Source organism: Mirounga leonina, unplaced genomic scaffold (genome assembly GCF_011800145.1).
Source record: "Mirounga leonina isolate KUSES-001 unplaced genomic scaffold, KU_Mleo_1.0 Mir_173, whole genome shotgun sequence".
Lineage (NCBI taxonomy): Eukaryota > Metazoa > Chordata > Mammalia > Carnivora > Phocidae > Mirounga > Mirounga leonina.
Window position 1 is genome coordinate 38,951,140 of NW_023270447.1, and position 24,418 is coordinate 38,975,557.

General features: G+C 44.3%; 1 protein-coding gene across 2 annotated transcripts in view; it reads left to right on the plus strand.

Annotated features, from left to right (window-relative positions):
• The window catches only part of WLS (Wnt ligand secretion mediator), a 101,011-nt gene that overhangs the window by 50,639 nt on the left and 25,954 nt on the right, over positions 1-24,418 (plus strand). For both annotated transcript variants that reach the window (XM_035018298.1, XM_035018299.1), the window contains 3 exons: positions 15,561-15,685; positions 21,377-21,538; positions 22,559-22,695. In XM_035018298.1, coding sequence (XP_034874189.1) covers positions 15,561-15,685; positions 21,377-21,538; positions 22,559-22,695 — 424 coding nt within the window. The remainder of the gene's footprint in view (positions 1-15,560; positions 15,686-21,376; positions 21,539-22,558; positions 22,696-24,418) is intronic.

Sequence of the window (24,418 nt, forward strand, 5' to 3'; positions counted from 1 at the left end):
AGGGAGCAGCCAGTCACTGGTAGTTATCGAGCAAAAGCTGGTTGGGGTGGAGAGAATCGTAATGATGACCACAGTGATAGCTTATGTTGGGTGGCCTTTTCTTTACAAAGTACTCTTGTACCAGAGATGCTGACCGTTGTCTTTGTTGCCAGCCATTTGCTTTGGCTTCATGCCATATTCTCGTGGAACTTGCCCATTTGCCCTCCCTCAGACTGTGAGCTTCCATTGTGCCTGCTGAGTGGGCCACTGGTCACAAGCTCAGGGCTCCAGCCATAGCTGATTGGATTAGGATGGACCCTTCACCCAAGGAGAGCAATCAGATTCTCGCTTGTGCAAAATTGGGATTCAAATCATCTCTGATTAAGACTTTGCTTTTATTTCATCTGATCATCTCAACAGGTCCCTCTGGCAGAGAGAGGAAATTGACGACCAGAGAGGTTAAATGACTTGTCCAGAGTCTCACAGCTGAGAAATAGAGGGGTTGTTAGGCAAAAGTGATCTCAGGGTAGGGCCAAGGCACTGTACTCCTGAGTCCATCTGTAGTGCTATGGAGCTATTCTGAGTAGGAAATTAGACCAGATAACCCCTGAGGTCCTATCTTTTGCTGAGAGTCCATGACTCACTTCAGATTCTTTGGCTTTGTAAAAACCTTATGAGTATCCATTCCTTCAGCTTTGTAAATAGGTGACTTCACAGACCCTCAAGTATGAACCATTTTAGAAGATGCCCCATTGTTAGTGGGTGAGCTTAGTGTTGACATGAGTGAGTTTTCTAGTATTTTCTTTTGTTATGTGTTTACCTTGTGTTCATTTCTAGTCCTTGGGTAGGCAGACAGGGTTGGTGTACTGGAAGTGTATTTTTAGTCTGACATTAAAAAATGTATCATAGACACCAACACAGGAAGCAGTTTTTAGGTGAGTCAGTGTATAAATAACCTCAAAGAGTTTTCATAAAGGGAAGGTGGATCTTTTAATTCAACAGTCCAGCTTCTGAGGTCCTCTTCCCAACTTCCTTTATTCATTCAGTGGTCATTTATTGGGCTTCTACTATGTGCTGGCATTTTTCGTACTTTAAGTCCTTATCCTTTATACTACAATTTCAAAAAACCTCATGGCCCTTCTTTGTTTACTTCTCTCTATCCTGCAAGACAGAATTTTGAGAGCAGGGACTGTATCTTGTTCATCTTTTTGTCTCCATACTTAGCATAGCCCCAGGCTGTATAAATACTCAACATGTACTCATAATAATTAATTAGGAGCTCACAATCTAGTCCAGAGAGAAAGAAACAAAAAATTACACCAATGTGTTCAGAGAGAAAGAAATAAAAACTACCCCGTTGTGTTCAGTGTTAAGTGCCCAGAGTATTCCATGAACAAAGAAGGGGAAATGATTACTGAAAAGGTAATTTTTTTAATTGAGTCTTGAAGGGTGGAATCTTCCAGAAGATGTTGAAATTTGTGACTATCTACTATATGATGGCAAAGGAACAGTCCAAGCTGTATTTTGTTCAGGGAAACCAAAGTGTTTGGGCTAAATTTTGTGACCCCTTTGGTTAAGTTAATGAACTTCCTGTACTTCATTTTCTTCATGTATAAAATAGAGGTAATTGTAGTGCCATCCTTATTGTTTTAAGGATGAAACTAGAATAATACTTGCGGCTTTTTCACAGTAAGTGCTTGGTACGTGGTAAATGCTCAGTAAAGGTGAGTTATTATTATTCTTGGACTTGAGCAGAGAGGAGGAGTGTGAGTTCTGGAGAGAACATAGAAGACCAGAAAGAAGCGCAGCAAGGCTGAGGGTGCAAAACAAGGACCTGGGTGGTTGCTGGCCATAGGTTGGTAAGTTAGTGCTAATTTGGTTAGAGAGGTAGTAGTAATTCTTTAAAGCAAGAGGAGGTTCTAATTTTTAAATTGTTCTGGTCTTGGTTATTTCCTAAAATAATTGTCCGGTGAACGTATCTTTCCTGCCTTACCTGTTATTCATATTATGGCCATAAGGAAAGCCCAGGCCTAACCTAACAAGCAAGATTATATCTTCTTTAAAAGTAAGGATTGAAAATATTTAAATTCAGCATCTTAAAAAAAAAAAAGGTGCTGTCACATAGTTGGAGTTGTCTCTTCAAGTAGGGAGCAGCCAGTCACTGGTAGTTATCGAGCAAAAGCTGATTGGGGTGGAGAGAATCGTAATGATGACTACAGTGATAGCTTATGTTGGGTGGCCTTTTCTTTACAAAGTACTCTTGTACCAGAGATGCTGACCGTTGTCTTTGTTGCCAGCCATTTGCTTGGGAGGAGTAGTGAAAGTTACTTCAGGACAGTGTTTCTTAACTTTGGATCAGAGAACTTGACCGTGGGAGAAAAATGTGCATAGGGTCCCATTCACACATTTTGTATTCATAGTTCTTCAACTGAATCCCCAGAGGTTATCTATGGGATTCAGAGGTTTATGAATCTCAAGGTAAGAGCTCCAACTTCATGATCTAGATAGACCCCATGAGCTTCAAGTTACATATTGTTCAGCACTTAAGCAATTGGTGAACACCCTAAAATAGAAGATGTGGAAAATTTTCAGCATCCTTGGGAGAATATGCCCACAGGGCATGGTTTAATGACATTTGACTGTAAACATGTTAGCATGTAAATTAAAATGTTTTGGGATAGGATAATAATTTTAAGATGAGTGTAGAAGTATCTGGGACACAACCTTTTGAAGCTCTGCAGACTGAAATTATGGAAGTGAAGTGACTTCTCCAGTGTCACCTGGGTTGCAGGTGAGAAAGTCAGGACTAAGATCCTTATTTTCCCACTGTGAAATGCTGTGAAAGAACACGTGGTATGTGAAGGACAGTGAGCCCATTTGTTAGGCTGCAGAAGAATTCCGTATTGGAGAGAGAAGATAAGCTCCTGAAAGACTAAGGGGGCTGTTGGGTGAGTTACAGTGAGGGCCAGGCAAAGAAATTTGGAGTTGGATCCTTAAGAAAAGAAATTGAAAAATCGTGTTTCTAGTGCTGAAATAAAATGTGGAATTCAGGATTCGAGACTCATAGCTTGTTCTTTGTATTATACAGCAGCTGGAAACTGCATTTCTTTTTTTTTCTTTTTTTTTTTTTTCCCCCATTTGGACTTCTCGCATGGTGGTATTCCCGACGGGAGGGCATCTGTGAACTTTTTAATGGGAGAAGTCGTAAAGCTGGGTTAGGGCTGTTCGTGCAAGGCTGCCTTCCGAGGCAGGTAAAATCTGACTCCCCTTTTGCTTTTCAGCTACAGACACAGCCATCGCTGCCGCCACCAGCTGAGTGACTCGGAATCTAGGGGTTGCCAGTAATTGTGGGTTTAAGTCACAGAGGAAAAAGATAAGAGAAGAGCAAGGCTGGTTTTTCCACAATTAAATGTTGCCTCTCAGGCTTCTCTGACGGCAGGAATCCAAGAGGTCAGGAACCACCAGCCATATTATTTTTCTCCCTGGCTGCCTGCCTTCATTTGTATCCCCTCCTCATTCATGGGAATGAAGAAAAGGTGGGTTGGAAATAAAAAGCTTGTTCTAGCCTACTTTTTCCTTTACGAAACTTGTCAGAAACAAAGCTTTCCCGTGAAACAGATGGAATCCCTTCTGGTAGTTGGCTTTTCCTGCTGGCAGCACAAAGATATTTTGAGGGGGGGTTTGGGGGGGAGAGGAGCCATTATTGAAATGTACTATTGTCCTTTTCCAGTTAGGACAGTGTTTTTCTCAAGTACTGCTCTGTACTCTGGTGTTTTTGTATTTGGTGTGGTTTAACTCGTATATTAGTCAGACTGAAGTTTTTATCCCTTGTCACTAAAGACATTACAAGTGCCCTGAGGGCAGGGATTGTTTTATTGTTCTTTGTTTTTGCCGCAATGCCTCAAGAGCAGAAGGTAGTTTGGTAGTCGGTGGTGTGTTAGGATTTCTACATTCGTGGAATGTTGGAACCAGAAGGACCTTAGTGGATCCAACTTCAGTCATTAATGAAAGAATACATAAATGACTTACTCACATTGTACAGCTAATGAGTGGCTTTACCTAGAACAAGAAACCGGTCTCCTCACTCCATGAATGTGTGACATAATGGCAAACAGCTGTGGAGCTGCGGAGTCAGGCACCCTTGGGTTCATATTTTGCCTTTCTCCTGCACTAGCAGTAGGAGCGTGGGCCTCCGTTTCCTCATGTTGAGATGGCAGCTGATCATCCGTATCAGGCTGGCATGGATGTATCTGAAAATGTCTACACATCTGAAAATGTAGGCACTTACAAATAGGAGCTTTTAGAAATCATCCTTTTATTTCTTTTAAAAATACAATATCTTCTTTATAAGAAAACTCAACAGTTCTAGGATCTCTTCAATATCAGAAAAGATAGCCCGATTGCTTTTGGTGCGAATTCAGGAGAGAGAGCAGGTAATCCAGCTCTTAGGTGCAGCCTAGAATGGACTAGAAATGAAATTGGTCCCACCCCCAGGAAATAAGAGTCACCCCTCAGTGCAAAGGCGTCGGGTGGTTTGTTCAGCAGTTAGTAAAGGAGTGCCTCCTATGCTGGGCACAGAGCCTAGAGATTGGGGTAGTGAGGGGATAAGTCAGCAGGCTCCACTTACCTCAGAGGTGACAGGAACATAAATGTGTACGTGATGTGATGAGAGAAGGGGAGGCTGGGGGCTGAGGGCCGAGCTACCTGGACTTCGTGTTGTGGAGGCGGAGGGGGTGCCAACAACACCTAAAAGGAAAGAGAAGTTATTTCAAAGGAGAGACTGAGGGAGATGGCAGGAGGGAATAGCAGGAAAAGCAGCCTGTTAGTGCGGGTGCCTTTTATTGAGGGAGGGGCAGTGGGGGTCTTCTGGGGCTCAGCCAAGGGTGGTTTTTGATTTTGCTTCTCTCTCTCGCGCACATTGCCTCCCCCCCCCCCCCCCCCCCCCCCCTTTGTGCTTTTACGAGTCTGTCCATCTCCTGGAAAGCTGGGTGGCAGCCCAATATGGTCCCATGGCTGTCTGGGGCTGGAGTCCAGGGAAGGCCCTTGCCAATTGATCAAGGGTAGGACCTGAGCTGCAAAGAGAGCCCCAAATCCTGAATTCCCCACAGAAGCCTCGCGAAACAAATCCTCTGTGTGGAGAACACTGGCCTGACTCCAGCAATAACCCAGCTGTTGAAACAGCTTAGTCGCCAGGGCGATGGAGGCAGTGCGGTGCGGGAATGCTGGGGTGCAGTGCTCCGACAGAGAGCCAGCCCTGGGAGCCAGCGCCGCCGCAGAGACCCTGCTTCCCGCCCACAAGCATGCCCTTGTTTCTTTGAAGCCCAACCATAATCCCCTCCCGGGGGAGGCCAGCATGAGGACAGAAACAAAAACACTTTAGGACCCCGGAGAGGAAAAGAAATGGCCACTCCTTTTGGACACCTGATTTCTCCCTCTTAAGGATTCTGGTTTATTTGCTGGGTAACTTTTCCTTGTTCCCTGTCCCGGGCTAGGCAGTGTGATTTAGATGTGGTGGTGGTGCGGGGGGGCAGCAGGGGAGATGCGCTCATTTATCTTATCTAGAAAATATAGTGACTTTCTTAGCTTGTGGGTATCTGGGTGATGCATGAAGAAGTTAAGAGGGCAAGTCACGGCCCTTCCGCCTGATCTTGCTTGGATTCCTTTAGCAGCTTCATCTGCCAGCGCTCTTGTCTGAAGGACTCTGGGCAGATCTGGGCAAAATACTTAGCTGATTTCATCAGGATTTGGGGAGGACTAATAAACTGCCACAGTGTGACCCCATTCCTCTTCCAGTTCTTTGAAGAACTGACCTTTGTGTTTTCTCTTTATCCTGGACTACTTCTGCACTGTTTGTTTTGGAAGTTGTTAAGTTAAATTAGCCATCCCTTTCCTTTCCTGGTTACTGTATGAGAATGCAGCTGTCAGTCTGTGAACTCTGCCATCATCTATTTTTAGATTCAGTGTGAATGAAGCTCTCTTCTCTAATTGCTTTCAGAGAGAAGGGGGAGGGAGAGGGAGAGAGAGGAGGCAGGTAGATTTTTGTAACCATCAAATCCGCTAATCTAAATGCTCTGTGCATTGATGGAGTCCTGGGGAGAAAGCAAAGAAGCCCACTGTGTGTTTTCCTCCCTTGGCTGTCAAGTTTGTTTTCTCTCCACATTTCTGTTGATTATGGTCAAATGGGAAAGAGCTGTTGCCATATTTGCTTCCCTGTGTTTTAACACTTGCCAGTTTGGATGGTTCTGATTTCTCCAGCTTTGTTAGGCAAAGATTGGTTCATTGTTGAGTCTCAAATTACTTGGAAAACAGGGAGGGTCCTTCTGGTGATAGTTTCTAGGAGAGTAAGTAATCCGAAGCATGCTGAGAACTGTGGAAGTGCAGTGGGCCTCAGTGATCTCTAGATCTCTCTACCCTACTTCCCCTACCAAATTCCAGTCTGCCTTTCACACAACTGCCAGGTCTCTGTGCTTAAACATCTCTCTAAACAAAATGCTGACAGTGTTCAGAGCAAGCTTATTCCCTTTGTCATCACACCCTCTGCTCTCCAGCCTTGCCTGTTCTCCAGGCCTTCTTCCCATTTTCCGCCATATTGAATTAGTTGATTTCTCCATTTCCCTGACTACAGGACACTGTTTATGCTTCTGTGACTTTGTATACGTGCAGCTCCCTCTGCCTGCAATTCTTTCTCTTCATTACCTAATGAACTCTTACTCAAACTGTGAGTCACAGTTAAATATCACCTCTTACGGATGAGGTGATCCAAAAGATCATGTATTCTGTGCTAAATTCTTTGACTCCCTAGCCGGCACTCTTGGCATTTTTGTGCTGACTGTATACTCTATATGTACTCAAATGTAGTACCAACCACATGTGATTATACTTATTTGTGTTTATGCCTGCCTTCCCTACTTTACATGAACAATTAAGGGCAAACTTTACCTTGTATGTCTTTGTTATCCCCCACTGTTGATGGAAACGAGGAGGTGCTTAAAAATATTTGGTGGATGAAAGAAGGATTTGGACTGGATGGGCCATAAGCATCAGAGGTTTCAGAGGTATATCGATTCTGTCTTGGCAACACCAGCTGTTCTGGGTTCCTAGTTCCTCATAGGCTTCCCTTCCAACCTGGCAAAGGAGGCTTGAGTAGATTACCAAAGACATGACATGTTATACTTCAATGAATGCTATACAATTTTTCTTCTCTTGCAAGTAGTCTCATCCATTCTCTTATCCCTACAGACTTGGAACAGGCACGATATATACCTCAAAGGCCAACCTTTTTATTGCTTTGCTTAATCCTTAAACTGAGAATTCTGATTTCTAGCCCCTGAGGTTACATCTTGTTTCCTCCTTTGCCCCGACGAGCCCTCTCAAGCAGAATATTAGTGCAACCCCATATTATAATTTAGATAGAGAGGGGGAAAGGAGACAGGACCTCCCTCAGGATCACTTCCCTTAAAAGCTCCCCTTCCATCCAATCCTGGGGAACAGGCGCGTTGTTCCCTGATGGGACCATTGGGCCAAATTTGAGGAACGTCTTCTTTCTGAGGGATGGGTGTGTGTGTATGTGTGCACGTGTGTGGGGGTAGGGGAAGGACAGCAGGCATTGGGGAAAGAATGAATGCCACCCGAACAGAGCAAACTATGGACCACACATGTGGGATATAGAAGCGATGGAGTAACAGAAGAAATTTGGGGTCATAGAAGTATTTGGAGAAAGAAGGATGATGTTAATTTGGCAGATACTTCATGAATATCCATCATGTAAAGACATGGGTGATAATAGTTGTGAGCGAGACAGAGGCAGTCCCTGGCTTTCGGGAACCTCTCGGTCTAAGTGGGAGGTGGGTAGGGAGAGAAATTGTGAGGTAGTTGCACCATCGTAAGATAAGTGTTACAGAGCTGGATGCGCAGGGTACTGTGGAAGTAAGAGAAGGGGCACTTCATCAAGTTCTAGTGAATGAGGGAAGTTGGGAGTGAATCTGTGGAATTCTAGAAGATGAACAGGAGTCTGGTATGAGTGGAGCTGCAGAGTACTGTCTACAGCCTGGAGGAAAAGGAACCTCCTGGTAATTCATCCTCTCAAAGGGGACACCTTTTTAAAATTTGGGGTGCTAGCAGGGACCTTGAGGGCAACCAGGGTAGGTAACCTTGAGTAGCAGCCTTAAAATAGCAGTCAGCATTTGCTGAGTGTTTACTGTATGCCAGGGCTGTGCTGAGCAATTCCCACTTGATCTCATTTGATCCTCGCAACCACAGGGGATGGGCATTAGCCTCATCCTCATCTATAGATCGAAAAGTTCAGTGACTTGCCCATCACTGCGCAGGCGCCGAGTGGCTAAGGTGAGCTACGATTCCAGGCTGTGTCTCTCTCCAGCCTGAGCTCTCACCCATATTCCAAGGCTGGAGGTGGAGTGGTGAGCTACACTCAAGGTTACCTGCTGCCCAGGTGGCAGGAATGGGGCGGAACTCCTAAGATACGAACCTAGGATGCCAACCAGGGGCCAGATATTAGCCTTTTTTGCCATTTAAGGAGTTTCAACTTTTAAACCTTTTAAGGTGGACCCTGTAAAGACATTGAAAGTATTTTAGAAATCATTTCCCTGGCTACAGTGTGAAGAACAGACAGGAATGGGGCATTTGATTGAGTTATTTAAGGCCTGAGATGATGGTGGCCTTGAGCAAGAAGAGTGATAGTGAGGGGAGAGAGGGCAATACATCTGCAAGACTTGATGAGCAGAGAGTTTACCAACTTTGGTGGTTTGGCTTTCTGAACCATGGAAGTAGAGACATCCCATGGGGAGTGAGTGTGCAGATTTGAAACCCAGGAGAGAAATCTGAACTTGAGAAGGGGACTGGTATCTCAGCGGCAGATGAGACCTCTCGGGGCAAGCGTAGAGAGTGAGAAGAGGAGGGAGCTACTCTACGACCTCGTGCACACCAACGGATGTAGTTTTTCTATAGCCTGTGGTACTTCAGATCCATTTGTTTACAAAACAGTTGATATCCCCAGCTACTTTTCCAAATGTACAGCCTTTAAAAGTAGTACAATAGGGTACCATAGGAATAAGCGGATGTTTTCCAAGATGTCACTTTGCAAAGGGCCCAGTGTGAGGAACGTTTTCCCCATTGCATATCTCAGACTGCTTACTTCATCTAGGAGATGGTGCTCCGCAATATAGCAAGGGATCATTTTGACGATCTTAGAAAAATGTCTTCTTACATGTGGAAAATATTTCTCCCAAATGCAAAACGCTTGACGTGATGGAGACAAACGAGAGCGATAATGTAAACTAAACTGTTAGGCTGGTTTGCGAAATAATTGTACTCATTCATTTTTATAACTGTGCACACCCAGGCCTGTAGGGCATCTTAAGAAAACAGCCAGGGCCAAATTTATAATTAGCTGAGTCCATTTTTGCCAGGCCTAACCATGGATGTAGGACAGGGTTGGTTTTGTTATTTCCTTAATTGAAAGCATCAAGAAAATACAAGCCAGGTCAGAGAGGTTTTGATTGGGGTAGGAACGCTGGCATAAATAACCCCAGATTATATGTCTGCTGGAGGCTGGGAGGAGGCTCATCTGTGCGGCCTCCTTCTGAGGTTACCCAAACAATCCTTGGTGACTAGCAGCTCCCCGATGGAATGTGGGAATGCCTGTGAGCGTTTTGAAATTTCTTTAGTTTTTTCCCAGGGCGAGGGCCTAGGAAAACCAAGGTTTCTCACGGAACCTAAAAGCTTCGGACAACCATAAAATAATTCTTTATTTCCTCTTCATGCAGGTTGCCCTCCCTTTTCTCCCATTTGTTTCCAGTTTATTGGTCAACCCAACCATCCCCATCCTGAATCAGGATGGAAGGGAAACTAGTATGTTTAAGTGCTTGTGTACCAAGTGGTCCTGTCAACAGCCTTGGGAAGAAGGTCCCACTATTTCCATCTTGCATACGTGGAAACTGAGACTTACTCAAGGTCACTCATCCAGCAAGTCGTAAAGATAGAATTGCAAAACAGATCGCTTTGGCCTGCAAACTCTGTACTGGCAAATGCCAGGTTCAAAAAGTCTTAAGTGAGAAGCATCCTGATCGCTTCCTCAGTGAAGCCTCATCTTCCATTGCTTCACCCCACCGGCGTCCATTCTTAACATTAAGCAGCTGCCCTCGATTTCTTGGGGCGCTCAGATTCTTCCTTTTTGTCTCCCCAACCATTTCTGGCTTATGCTCTCCTCTCTGGCTTTCTACTTGTCTTTGGAAACTGATTTGATTGGCAAATGCTTTTCTTATGCAGGGCAGGGCAGTTCAACTGAGAAGGTTCCGTGATTCCAAAGGATATGATTGGTCAGTGCTTCCCAATACAGAAAGGCACAGATCTTTCCACCTGTAATGATACTCTAGAGCAGTCTGAGTCTGCACCTAGAGAACCCTGGAGTGCAGATTTCCTCATGTCAGAGCACCACCTCTGTAACAGGATGGAAATAGTAAGTGTGAAGAACCACAGTATCTTTCCACACCTCCTTTCCCAGGATTCTAAATGGCATTTTCCGCCCAACCAAAATGTGTCTCCAAAGCCATTTGAGAAATGTGAAGCTTGGACAGCCCACAGGATAGCAAAGCTGCTGGTTTGGGATACGTGTAGAAAACTGTGTTCCAAATCTATAAATGCCCTATATTGATACCTTACCGCTTTACCCTATGGAACTGGTAAAACAAGGACACTTGGCCTTCCTGCCATTCTCCCAGGGAGTGCAAATTGGATTTTTCACTTTCATTATCTCTGGGGGTGGTGTTGGGGGGGAGGGCAGTATTGCCCACGCAGTATCCCGGGAGTCATGAAACCAGTGTTTTATTACATGCAACATAGTCATTAAAGCTGAACTTTATTTCCGAGTCCATTGGCGGCAGAAGGGAAAATGATTCAGGTGGCTGACTTCACAGCTTTGCTGGGTTCCTCTGCCCAGTGCTTTCCTGTTTCTGAGTTTTGTGTTCCAGGTCTGGATAGGGATTCATAGTGGGAAGTTCCATGTTCTTGAAACCTGGTATTTATTTGGAATTAAAGGTAGGCATAAGACTTCCACTTCCCTAATAAAATGATAAAAACAGTAGCTAGTCCTTCATGCTTTCTGCAGTGTTCTAAGCAGTTTTTCATGTGGTAACTAACTTAATGGTCCCAGAATCCTAGGAGGCAAGTGTTATTCCAACAGGGTAAGGAGCCTGAGCATCCATCCCAGCGAGGGGGTTGGGGGGGGGGCGGTGATATCACAAAGTCCAGTGAGGGAAGGCGAGAGAGGGTCACTTGAACCTGCCATTCTCCCTGTGGTTTCTGTTTTTTAACTACACCATGAAAGACAGCAAAAAGGCATAGGACTACAGTTCATGAAGCTCTAGAAGCTTGATTCTGATGTTTCTAGAGGCGGGGCTTTCCGAGTCTTGACTTCTCTACCTCAGGAAGGATGACACCTGCCCCAGACTGCACAGGAAGTAAGGGATGCGTGCGGATTAGGCAGAACATGGGATACAGTTCATGAACAATAATAGAAAGCTTTAGGAAGAACTTTACTTGATGGTGAAATGGAAAGAAAAGAATGGTGATGCGGAGGCTGTATGAAGTGTCCCCTCCACGTATGACTCAGGTCACCTGATACTTTATTAGATGAACTGCACAGAGAGTTTGTTTCATTTTGTTTTAGCCTATTTTTGTTTTTAGTGAATTAATTACTGACATTTAGAAATTGAGAGAGGTTTAAAACAATTCGCATTTCTGTCTTCTCTTGACAAGAGCAGAAGGTCTGGTGAGACTGCCCAGTCCTGCCTTATGGTGGCTGTGGTGTGACGTCGTGTCACGTCACACTTTCCAGTTTTCTGAAATGGCGCTGTGTAGATTTCAGCAGCTCTTCACCTCAAAGCTTAGGAGAGAATTCCAGACACACTACAAGCCACGCGCATGGCCTGGGAGGAGCGCCACATATTTCTCTCCTGCAGGAAGCTGCGAAGGGTGTTGGGTTAGAGTTGACTGGCCCGTTGCACACAGTGCTTGATTCAGTGTGGGGCCTGAGCCTGAGATCGACAGTTGCATGCTCTACCTTCTGAGCCAGCCAGGCGCCCCCTGTTAAGTTTCTTTTGAAAGTCTGCTGTTTTCTACCAACAAAGGTAGTAGAGGGAAGTGGGGTTCTGGGGTGATGCAGACCCAGGTTTAAGTCCCAGCCCTGCCATTTACTAACCTCTTCCCCACTGGATGGGTGTGAGGCCTGAAGCAGAGGGTGTCTGCACAGAGCATACATATTCATTTTTTGTGATTAGTTTGATGGGCTGTTTTCATCATAAGGTAGTCAGTCTTCTTTGAGCAATGTAAAAAAGGTGATTGTCTTTTAAGGCAATTTCAAAATAGTTGTCTACCTCCTGTTACCAACAACAATATGACCTCAGGCGAATTACTTAATATCTGAGGACCTCAGCTCACTCACTAATCAAAAGGAAATACCTTTGCCCACTTCATAGAGTTTGTTGGGAACATTAAGTGAGGTAATTTAAATGAAAGCACGGAAGTCATAGGGGCTAAATACAGAGTAATCATACATGAAAGCAGTGTTTAAAATTCATTTGCTTTTAATGGCATATTTTAAAACAGTTTTTCCTTTAGGGATTCCCAACAGATGGGAATAACTCTTAAAGCTGGGAGCAGGCCAGGAGGTGAGTCTGCCTGGCCTTCCCTCTCTCTGAGGCACCTGTTCTGAATGAGGCTCATCCCTAATGTTTGTGGGGCCCAGGGCAAGAGTGCCTACGAAAGCATAGCTGTCATATGTCTAAATACTTAAAAGTGATAAATCGGGCCAGCAAAAATGTTAAGCCAAATTAGTTCTATTATCTGAGTGTAACAAATTTACCTTCATAATGAAGTGGAAAGCCAGGTTTGAATTTAGGATTCTTGGACTCCTTGGAATTCTGAACCAAAATGGAACTGACCAAGGAGTGTGGGCCCCTGAACACCTTTGCTCTCTCCCCCTGGCTCCATCCCCTACAAAAAGGAGCTTTGAGTGCTATGTTGTGGACACCCCAACCTCTGTGCTCAATATCTGGCTGTATCCTACTAACAATAGCCTTTGACCACTTCTGAGCCCAGGAGTGCTTAAGTGGTTGTGTAGTTGACGTTGGGAGGCCAGATCTGGGGAAGACCCTCAGCCCTTCAAGGCCATGAAAAATAGGTCTCAGTTCTTGGAGCATATTCTAAAAGTAGAGGTAAGGGTTAGGCTCTGGTTGGGCATGTCCCTTTCACTTGAGGGTTTCTCTTCCTGTGAGGAAGGTAGCTGGAATAGGGCCAGACAGCAGAGCCCTTTAAAATGTGGACCCCAGATTCAGGGCCTTCCTGCCGATGTCCAAGGCCAGTGGTGCTCTGAATTCTGGGACTCCAAGGACTGATAACTTCTTTTATAGCTTTTCAGATTTGTACTCTTGAGGCCTGTGGTTCTGGAAGTGTTCTTTCAACATAGCTGAAAGTCCCAATTTCTAATGCCAGTGTTAGAAATGAAAAGGATGTAGCTTGGTGCCTAATATTAGAGCTTCGGCTGGTTCATTCTGTTGACCGCTGAGGCTGTCAAGTGAGGAGCATCTCTGGACAGCTTGGGCCCCAACCAAGAGGATGTACAAACTCGGAGCCTTTCTTCTGTGGAGCTGAGTGTCCCACAGTTTCTTATGTGTAGACTCGTATTTTCCTTGTTTTCAGCCCTGAGTCTCTGCGCTGCCTGGTGTCTTCAAGTCCAGAGTCTCCCCTCAAAGTCTGCAGAGGTGGGAAGAGACAGAAGAGCTAGAGGTCCAATGACTTTTGTGTACAGACTTCAACCCAGTTACCCTGTTATCAGCACCATACCTCACTGGTGTTTTCTGCATTCTGCAACATGGGTGTTTTCAGATTTTGAGTGCCTTGGATGTCTGTTGAACATAATGGTTCACTTTTCCAGAATATCTGCTCGGTAGCAATTTAGGCTGTGCCCCTTTCTGTGGCTGTCAGGAAGCCCTACCTCATCTATTTTTCATTTTTAAAAAAAATTGTTGCATTCTCTGGTCTGCTCATGTCATTACCATTTTTTCCCCTTGTGATTTAATGTCCTTGGTTTTCCTTTACTGTTGTTTCTGTGGTATTTCAGGAGGGAGAGGAGGAAAAGAGTAATGGCCAATTCACTGTGTGTGAGGATTTAAATATTACCAATAAATAGCGGGTCACTGATGTTCACTGAGGGTTTCATCTAAGTCCAAGGGGCCTCAAGTTCCTCCTTTCTTGCATTCTTTCTTTCTCTTTCTGGATTTCAGACAACTTGGGGTTCACATTGTCAAACTGGCTTCAGGTCACACTGGGCCAGTGGATAGAAAGCCCTACTTTTCCAGACAGCAGTTATTAACTGTTCCCCATGTGACCTGTTATGTGCTCAGGTTCCAGAGCTTAGAATTGAGCCCCATCTCCTAACCCCAGTGAGAGCTGGTTCTCCAGTCATTTTGGAAATGTGATCTGTGCTTTTTTTTTTTTGCCCCATTAAGACTCTTCTGTTCTTGAACTTGCTCGGCACAGTATAAAACAGACAAAATGGATAGATGTGATTTTCATTAATCTAATCTTCTTAATGAGTTCTGTGGTGAGTTAAACCCACTTATGGTCCTTACTGATATGGAAGTACATGTGAATATTCATTTGCACAATTACATGCTCATCATTAGATCCTTATCTGTGTATGTCTTTTTTTTTAAGATTTTATTTATTTATTTGACAGAGAGAGACACAGCGAGAGAGGGAACACAAGCAGGGGGAGTAGGAGAGGGAGAAGTAGGCTTCCCGCGGACCAGGGAGCCCGGTGTAAGGCTCAATCCCAGGACCCTGGGATCATGACCTGCACCGAAGGCAGATGCTTAATGACTGAGCCACCCAGGCGCCTCTATGTATAAGTCTTAAACTTTGGAAAAACCCTTCATCTTTTACATTAACTTTCCCCAGAATTTGCAGATGGGTCTTGAGTTTTTGAGAAGTAACAGATCCCATATTTGAGAGCTTCTTGGGAAGTAATTTTAAGAAGGATGCCTTGAGACTAGAGTATGTTCAGAAGACAGGTACTTAAATCATGTCTCTGAGGGGTGGTTGGAAAATTGTTATCAGAGAGGAAAGAAGACACAGGCAGATGAAGTATGGGTTTCAAGTACGTAAGGCACTTTTGTGGAAAAAGGATCTCACGTTCCATGGGACTCTTATGGGCAGACCTAGGACCAGTGTTGCAAGTCTCAGGAAGGTAAGTGCTGACCATGAGTCACAGTCTGACCATCTGAGCTGCTTCAGAGACAGTGAGACCCCTGTCTCTGGAGGAGTTTAAGTGGAAGCTCTTTGACTCCTTGCAGAGTGGTAATGGAAGGGACTGAACATCTATCTAACTTTGACATTCACCCTATGACTTTTAAGTTCTCAGATTTGGAGACTTGGATTTGGAGTTTGTTAGGAACTAATATGTTTCTTTTGTTGGTTTCCATGGCAGAGCCTATGAGAATTTTTGAGCTGTTATCAAAATACATTCCCAGATGCCATTTTGGAATTGTACATCTTTTCTCTTGCAGGAGAAAATGCAGAAGTTTCCATGGATGTTTCCCTGGCTTACCGTGATGATATGTTTGCTGAATGGACTGAAATGGCCCATGAGCGAGTGCCCCGGAAACTCAAATGTACCTTTACATCCCCCAAGGTAGGATGCCTTGATGTCTAAGTTGATAGGGTTTTTATTTGGGTTCCGGGTACGTGAGATTTACTTTACAGTTCATAGATACATTCCTTATTCTCAGTATGCATGACCCACAAGGGTTAGTCATCATCCTTTGTCTTAATAGAGAAAAGGGCAATGCAGAGATTTTACGTCCCTGCACAGGAAGGAAGAACGTCTGTTTGAAGTGATGTAGATGTTTCTCAGAAATACCTCCATAAAAATAAACTCTTCGTTCTCTGCTTAAGCGCTGAGAGTGTCTGAACAACGTTGCTAAGTTATTTTGAGGTGTGAGAATCTGTTCATATTGGATCAATGCTTGTATCTGCTTCTCTGTTTCTTAGGCATCTCTTTGTTGCCAGAGTTAATGTGCAGGTACAAAGACTAAAAATCCCAGTGAACACCACACACAAAAAGAGGCCCTGAGGGAGGAAATCTAATTTCATTTGAGACCTGGGTCTTCCAACCCATTTTTAAGGCTCTCCCTTCTCTGGTTCTTCCAGAAGGACTCATTCAGCTGCCCATGGGAGGGAGGTTACTCTCCTGCATTGAAAATAGGGAGATGTTTTCTTTTTGGCAATTTTATGATTCCTCATAAATGAAAATGCAAAGATGGACTCAGTGGCCCTCAGAGGATAGTAAGATTCGATGATATAAGGACCAGGTCACAATTAGCCAGGGGCCCTTTTCAGGCAAGTGTTGTCCTCGCACACACGCCTTCCCGAGATGCTGACTCCCCTACCTTACTTAGCCTCCAGTTGTGAAAGTTTCTGTGAAGATAAAATGGAGCCATAGTTACTGTTACTCATGCTTACCCACATTCCTCAAGGGTGTTGACATGGAGCAGCCTCAGAGAGGTGATCTCTGATGTCCCTTCAGGTGCAGAAATGGTCTCATTTTTTTGTGTGTGAAGTACACTGAAGCACATTCTTGATTATGCCATTTGTCACTTGGTATTTTCAGGTCAGTTCCTTTTAAAGGATTTGGACAGCTTTGTAGTACCTGCTGCATTGATGAGTTTAGTTCCTCTTCTAGCATTGGCCTTTCCTGGCCTCACTTTTCCCTCTCACTGCAAGGTTGGGGTTCCTGTGGAATGGTAGGAGTGGCACATTGAAGCTACTGAGTACCGTGCCCCCGCTGTCCATCCTGCCCCCAAGAGGAGTAAGATGGGGAGGGGCAGGTTCACGGTGTTAACATTAGGTAAAAGTGTGCATTTGGAGCAACACACACTTGGCTCCGGTTCTAGGCTGTATCACTTACTTATTTTTTGAAGATTTTATTTATTTGAGAGAGAGAGAGCATGGGGGGGGAGGGTCAGAGGGAGAAGCAGACTCCCCGCAGAGCAGGGAGCCCGATGCGGGACTCGATCCCGGGACTCCAGGATCATGACCTGAGCCGAAGGCAGTCGCTTAACCGACTGAGCCACCCAGGTGCCCTCACTTTTTTTTTTTTTTTTTTAAGATTTTATGTATTTCTTTGACAGAAAGCACACAAGCATGGGGGAGCGGCAGGGAGAGGGAGAAGCAGGCTCCCCATTGAGCAGGGAGCCTGATGGGGGGCTCGATCCCAGGACCCTGGGATCATGACCTGAGCTGAAGCCAGATGCTTAACCAACTGAGCCACCCAGGCGCCCTGTATCACTTACTTATTATATGACCTTTGGCAAATGTAGTTAATCTGTCCCAGCTTCATTTGCATATCTGCAAAATGGAATAACAATACCTGCCTTGGGATTCTTTATAAGGATTAGATGAGATGATGAACATCAGCAGGGTGACTTTATTATTCAATACCCACTCCAGGATATGTTTGAGGATGAAAGGGGATGTTAACCAGGTGGGCCACCAGGACTCTTGTGGGCAAGCCATACACCCTATACATAGGACCTGCTGGGGCACCTGGTGTTTATTAACTCTCCCTTCCCCAGGTTTCCTAGGGGACAGTGTGGTCTGAGGACCAACAGCACTGGTATCACCTGGGAGCTTGTAGGAACTGCAGATCCCCAGGTCACACCCAAAACCTTCTGAATCAAAATCTCAAGGCATAGGACCAAGGAATCTGTGTTTTAATAGGATTTCAACTCCTTCATTCAATAAAATTTAAAGATTTATTTATTTATTTTAGAGAGAGAGTGTGTGTGCAAGCATGTGCACTCGAGATGGGGGAGGGGCAGAGGGAGAGAGAATCTCAAGCCGACTCCCTATTGAGCACGGAGCCCGATGCAGGCTCCATCTCACAACCCTGAGATCATGACCTGAGCCGAAATCAAGAGTCAGACATTCAACTGACTGAGCCCCCCAGGTGCCCCAAGTTCGATAAAATTTAAAAGTCATTGCCTTAGATCCTCCACTGGCTGCCAATTATAGCACCCCCCCCAAAAAAAGTCATCTGGAATTGTTTGGGGTAGGCGCTTGGGGGTAATCTGCAGGGGAAAATGAATGGTAGAGAGAAACTGGAGGTAACAGGAGAGGAATATCTGATGTTTCAGATCTTTGCATGCAATGAGGGAAATTAATTAAAACCTTTCTTTTTTTTTTTTTTAAAGATTTTATTTCTTTATTTGACAGAGAGACACAGCGAGAGAGGGAACACAATCAGGGGGAGTGGGAGAGGGAGAAGCAGGCTTCCTGCCGAGCAGGGAGCCCGATGCGGGGATCGATCCCAGGACCCTGGGACCATGACCTGAGCCAAAGGCAGACGCTTAATGACTGAGCCACCCAGGCGCCCCTAATTAAAACCTTTCTAACTGTCACTGCAAGTTGAATGCCTCTTTGAGAAGTGAGACTGGTTGGATATCTAAGTTAAAGGATATAAAGCCTTGGGATATGGAATTTCATCCTCGGAAAAGGGAAAAGTCATTTCTCACCTTCCTTATGCACTTGGAGGGTGTTGAGAAGCAGAGTGAAGGGGAGGTCATTAAGAAGTCTGCAACTGCTTCTTAATGATGGCTGCTTAATTATCTTTAGGATGTGTTGATCCCTTTCAAGAAAGATATTAAACCTTGAAAAGTGTGAAGGAAATGAATCATCAAATCTCTGCTTTTTGATTGCAGTGAAATTTAGTCTTGAGTCTGAAGATTAAATGAGAAATTGCTTTAAAGCTTTTTAGTCCCTGGTGGATTGTGAAGTCAGGGGCGGGGGGAGTCAAGTTGCCACCTGCTGTAATTTGTCCTAATTAGCCAGTCTCATGCTGGAGTTGGGGGAGGGCTGAGGGGGGTGGGGGAAAGGAAGGGAGGGGGAGTGTCTTTCTTCCTAAATGCCCTAAATACTGGCAGAACCTCCGTGCATAAGGAAGAGTTCCCAACAGGATACAGTAAATTTGTCTCCCAAGACCAGGTAGACCAGGCCATGATCCCAGAATCTGATGTGTCTAATTTGTTCAACTTTGGTAAATTTGTCTCATGGAGTGGTAGTGTTACCCTCTTTGTTAGGACAGGGAACTAGAGGACACCCAGAGAACCATGATGGGGAATTAGAAGGAACCGCAGAGATCTTGCTTTGCTTAGGAGTCAAGTGAGGCTGAATGAGGTGGATGATGTTTCCCCCAGCAGGGGGCCAGGTCTGGGCTAGATTCTAAGTCTCCTGGCATGGAGTCCGGTGCCTTCCTTACCACAGCACCGTGCCTGCAATTAGGCATGTCTGAGGCAACATCACTCCTTTCTCCCTGCTGTACTCGAGGGTCCTCTTCTCCATCAGAGTTGGAGGCTGGATGTGGAAGACCCATGTCCCCAACCCAGTACTCCTACTACTTTGGGACCTTGGGTGAGAAACACAATCAAGTCAGTGGCATTAGACTAAGTAAGTTTTATTCCCTTCCCTCTCAAAATCTCAAATTTGTAGAAATAAAACAAGACCCTCAATGAAAACATCTCAGAAAATCTTTTTCATGCTGTTACCACAGAGGGTAATCAGCTTCCTCAATGCAGCTTAATCTGAAGCCAAATTAGAGACTCTACTGTATTGTCAGTAGTTCGAGCCCCAGTACTCATCCTGATTTGTAAGTGTAAAAGAAAGGAGCAGAGGAGAGAGAAAGAATCTATAGAGGAAGACTCATCCAGTCCGCAGCTGAAGTTTGGGAAAGAAGTAGGAAGCTTTCTACACAAGAATTTTTAAAATCTCTTAAGCCAAGTGTAGTCAACTAATAGTTCTGAAAGAGCCCCTCAAAACTTAGAAGATGAAAAACTATCATGATTGATTAGTAATGTTTGCTGTGAGTGAGGAAGGGAAGAATGGAAGCATAAAATCCAGATACTAGCCTGCTCTACCTCTACTTTTGCCTTTGTCTCTATATAAAATTCTGTGTATTGCACTCTGACTGTCCAATAAAGAACTCCCCAAGATCACAAAAGGGTCAGAGACTCTTCATACACAAGTGCAGACTCCTTGTTATCTTCCTTCTGATTTCTCCACTGGACTTTTTACTCTGAAGATATAAAAAAATTGATGTTGGCCCTGAGAATATAGGTTTAGGAAGAGCAAATTAGGTCTTCCCTTACTTGATCAAGAGGTGTACACCCAGCAAATAGTGAAGCTGGCATATAAACCCAACATTGATGGCAGACACTCATCTCTTTTATAGGGAAAAGTCCCTGGCTGCTAAAGTTCATGCCTGTTCATGCCCATATTTACTCCCCTACCCTGACCTCTTGGCAGGAACACATAGCCAGGAGTCCTGGTGAGGCAGAGCAGAATTTAGTTTTTAAAAGCAACCTGTACCCCTACTCTTTAATCTCCCACAACCACGCTCGGGGCAGTAGCTCTTCAATCCTTGGCAGGAAGTCTAAGAGGTGTTCTAGAAATTGGGCTAAATTTGGTTTAACTAAAATTTCTGCTCCCTTCTGTCATCTTCCTCTTGGGCAGTTAGGCAGAAAATCCCAAATGGGCATCTCTAATAAACTAATCTCACATTACCTTTTATCCCTTCTATCTTCCCCAAATTCTAAGTGCTCCTTGATTTCTTTTTCTATTAAATCAGTAAAAAGAAGATATTTTCACATTTTTGTAGCTTCCTTCAGGCCAAAACCGTGAAAATAACTAGCCATCATCTAAGAGTGTGATGAACATCAGCAAGGGCTTCCTCCTGAACATTTCAGAAGCTGACCGGTCCATACAGCCTTGGAGGTCTCCAGTGATGCGCTGCAAATAAAAAGCCCTGTAGTCCTGGGAGACCAGCTTAGTCTCATGTGAGGTTTAATGAGGACTGAAGAACTGAGGAAGTGTTAAGGGATATATGAGATTTCGGGTTTTTATCTAAAATTTCTGGTTCCTGGGGCGCCTGGGTGGCTCAGCCGGTTGAGTGTCTGCCTTCGGCTCAGGTCATGGTCCCAGGGTCCTGGGAGCAAGCCCCACATCGGGCTCCCCGCTCAGCGGGGAACCTGCTTCTCCCTCTCCCTCTGCTGCTCCCCCTGCTTGTGCTCTCTCTCTATGTCAAATAAATAAATCTTAAAAAAATAAAATTTCTGGTTCTACCTCACATGTGGCTGGGCTTTTGGGGGGGGGGGCGGTGAGGAGCAGCCAATGGACACCATGCCTCCAGTTCACCCTGTTATCTATAGCCCTAAGATACCCCTTTAAGCGTTAGCTTTTTAGCACTGTTGATGTGAGGTAAGGGTGAGACAATTTAGACATAGTCTATTGGAAATAGTGATTCTGCCTCAAACCTCTGCTCTTCTTCCAGACCCCAGAGTATGAGGGCCGTTACTATGAATGTGATGTCCTTCCTTTCATGGAAATCGGGTCTGTAGCTCATAAGTACTACCTTCTGAACATCCGGCTGCCTGTGAATGAGAAGAAGAAAATCAACGTTGGGATTGGGGAAATAAAGGATATTCAGTTGGTGGTAAGTGAATCTAATGGATCCAGGCAGCATGGGACAGTAGAACACGGGCTCAGAACACTGGTCTGTGGGCATGTGTGTTGTCAGGGAAGTCCGGCTCACTCTGGATGTCTCTGTGTGTCCGTTACTTCACCCGAGAAATAGAAATAACATGCCCGTGATGGCTGACAGCTTCAATGGAAAGTAATACAATTATTATGCCCATTTAAGATTTTATTATAATGGCCATGATTGCATAATAACACCAAGATAAAAGTAATTTTTTTTTTTACATGTTTCACCTTGCAAGCACAAATGTTAAAAGGGAGTAGTGGTGTTTTAGGTTCTTTCCATTTGATTTGTTTAACAGGCGAAAAATAGAACATGGAGGAGGAGGTTGGTTTTGTTTTTTTTTTAATCTTTAAAAAGTCACATGTGAAGTGCATATTTATTGTAGAAAATTAGCACAAGTAAACATATAGAACATAAAAATGACCTGTAATATTTAGAGAAATAATCATTGTTGAGGTTTTGATATATCCTTATATCCTATAATCCTTATAGATTTTCTTCTATATAGATAGATACATATATCCTTTACAAAAAAAGATCCTACTCAACTGCCTTCTTCCTTTTTTCATTTAATAGTAAATTGTGAATATAATATAAATATACTTTGCAGTGCTGCTTAGCATTCCACTATATAGATTTACCTTAACACATTTTACCAGTCCCAACATCTTTAGCATCTTAAAATGTCTCAATTTTTCAATAAAAAACCTTAGAGAAAAAACTTTGATCATGTTCTTAATGATTCCTGTTTATAGAGTGGGTCCATTTTTTTGCCTTTTATATAGATTTCTGCAATGCCTGAGGAGGGGCTAGGGAGAACATGAAGAGAGTATATGCTATGAGTGGTAAAGCTCTTGATCTTGAAAGTTCAGCAGAAAAGATCTGCTTTCACCTCTCCCCATAATGCATTTGCTGATAGAAAATAACACTAAGATATATTCACCTTCAAAATTATGATTGGTCTCTATCTAGGGAATCCATCAAAATGGAGGCTTCACCAAGGTGTGGTTTGCCATGAAGACCTTCCTTACACCCAGCATCTTCATCATTATGGTGTGGTATTGGAGGAGGATCACTATGATGTCCCGACCCCCAGTGCTTCTAGAAAAGTAAGAGCTGATTTCAGAGCACTCTTAAGGAACACTGGCATCCCAGATCTGCCTGCCATGGTGCTGGTTTTGCTGGGGTCTATTTCAAGTGGTCAGTGTGTTACTTGGGCTGGTGATTGGACCATGAATCATCCTGGATTCTTTTTTCTCCTTCAGCTTTCACATGCAAATTATTATTAAACCCTAGGGATTAAACCTCTCTCACATTTCTGGCTCTCTATTCTGTCTTTGCTCTTCATTCCCATGGTCTGGGTCGAATACTTCTTTCTGTCACAGTGAACAAATTGCCTTGCTCCTAAGCCCAACCCTCTCACCTCCAGAAGGACAATACTCTCGTAGATACATCCCCTTTCTGTCCCACATTACTGACTTTTCCTTTCTGCTGGATTATTCTCATTAATATACAAACACACTATACCATTTCTCATTCTTGGACAAAACTTTTACTTTTCCTACTTCCCCCTGAAACCACCCCACCATTTTTCTACTCCTCTTTACAACAAACCTCCTCAAAAACCTTACCTATATATCTTCTCAACCTGTTCTTTCTTGAGCCCATTCCGCCCCTCATTAAAACTGCTTTTGGGGCGCCTGGGTGGCTCAGTCATTAAGCATCTGCCTTCAGCTCAGGTCATGATCCCAGGGTCCTGGGATCGAGCTCTGCATCGGGCTCCCTACTCAGCAGGAAGCCTGCTTCTCCCTCTCCCACTCCCCCTGCTTGTGTTCCCACTCTCGCTCTCTGCCAAGTAAGTAAATAAAATCTTCTAAAAAAAACAAAAAAAACCTGCTCTTGACAGGATCACCAATGACCTTCACACCCCAAATCCCATGGTCACTTCTCAGTTCTCACTTTTCTAGACTCATCACCAACATTCAACATAAATGGTCACTTCCTTGTTCTTCACAGAGCTTCTTCCACTCTCCTTTGCTGACCATCACTCTGTTTCCAGTGCTGTTTCCAACCATCTTTCCAACCTCTTAAACTTTGGAGCCAGTGCTTAGTCTGTGTACTTCTCTTCATTAGCTATGCTTATTCCTGAAGTGATGTCATCTAGTCTCATGGTCTTAAAAATCATCAGGCTTTGATGACTCTTAATTCATATCCTCAACCTCAGCCCCTCCCAGCCCTAAATCCAAGAATTCCAGCTGTTTGTTTAACATCTTCACTTGCACAGAAATGTAATGCATACAAAGGACATTTTATTTCCTCCCTCTTCAAACTTGCTCCTCTCCCAGGCATCCCCATCGTAGGAAATGGCAACTCTATCCTTTCAGCTGCTCAGGTTAGAGAAGTAGGAGTCATCCTTTACTTCTCTCTTTTTTTCACACCCCTCATCCAACCCACCAGGAAATCTCACCATGTCCATTGCTACCCCCTAATCCAACTCCCCATCATTTCTCATTTCTTACCTGGATTATTGCAAATAGCCTCTCCACTGTTCTTGCTTCCACTCTTTTCCTTCCTACGGTCTATTCTCAGAGCAGCCAGTGTTCCCCTTCAAGTGTAAATCAGATCTTGTCACTCCTCTGCTCAAAGCTCTCTATTGGCTTTTCATTTCCTTTGCCTTGGCCTATAAAAAGCCTTTGATGACCTGGACCCTTGCCACTTCTGATTTCATCTCCTTGCCCCCTACCACCTGATGATGCTCAGACATGCCTGGTAGGCTCCCACCTCAGGGCCTTTGCACTTGCTGTTCTCTTCATCTGAAATGCTCTTCCCTAG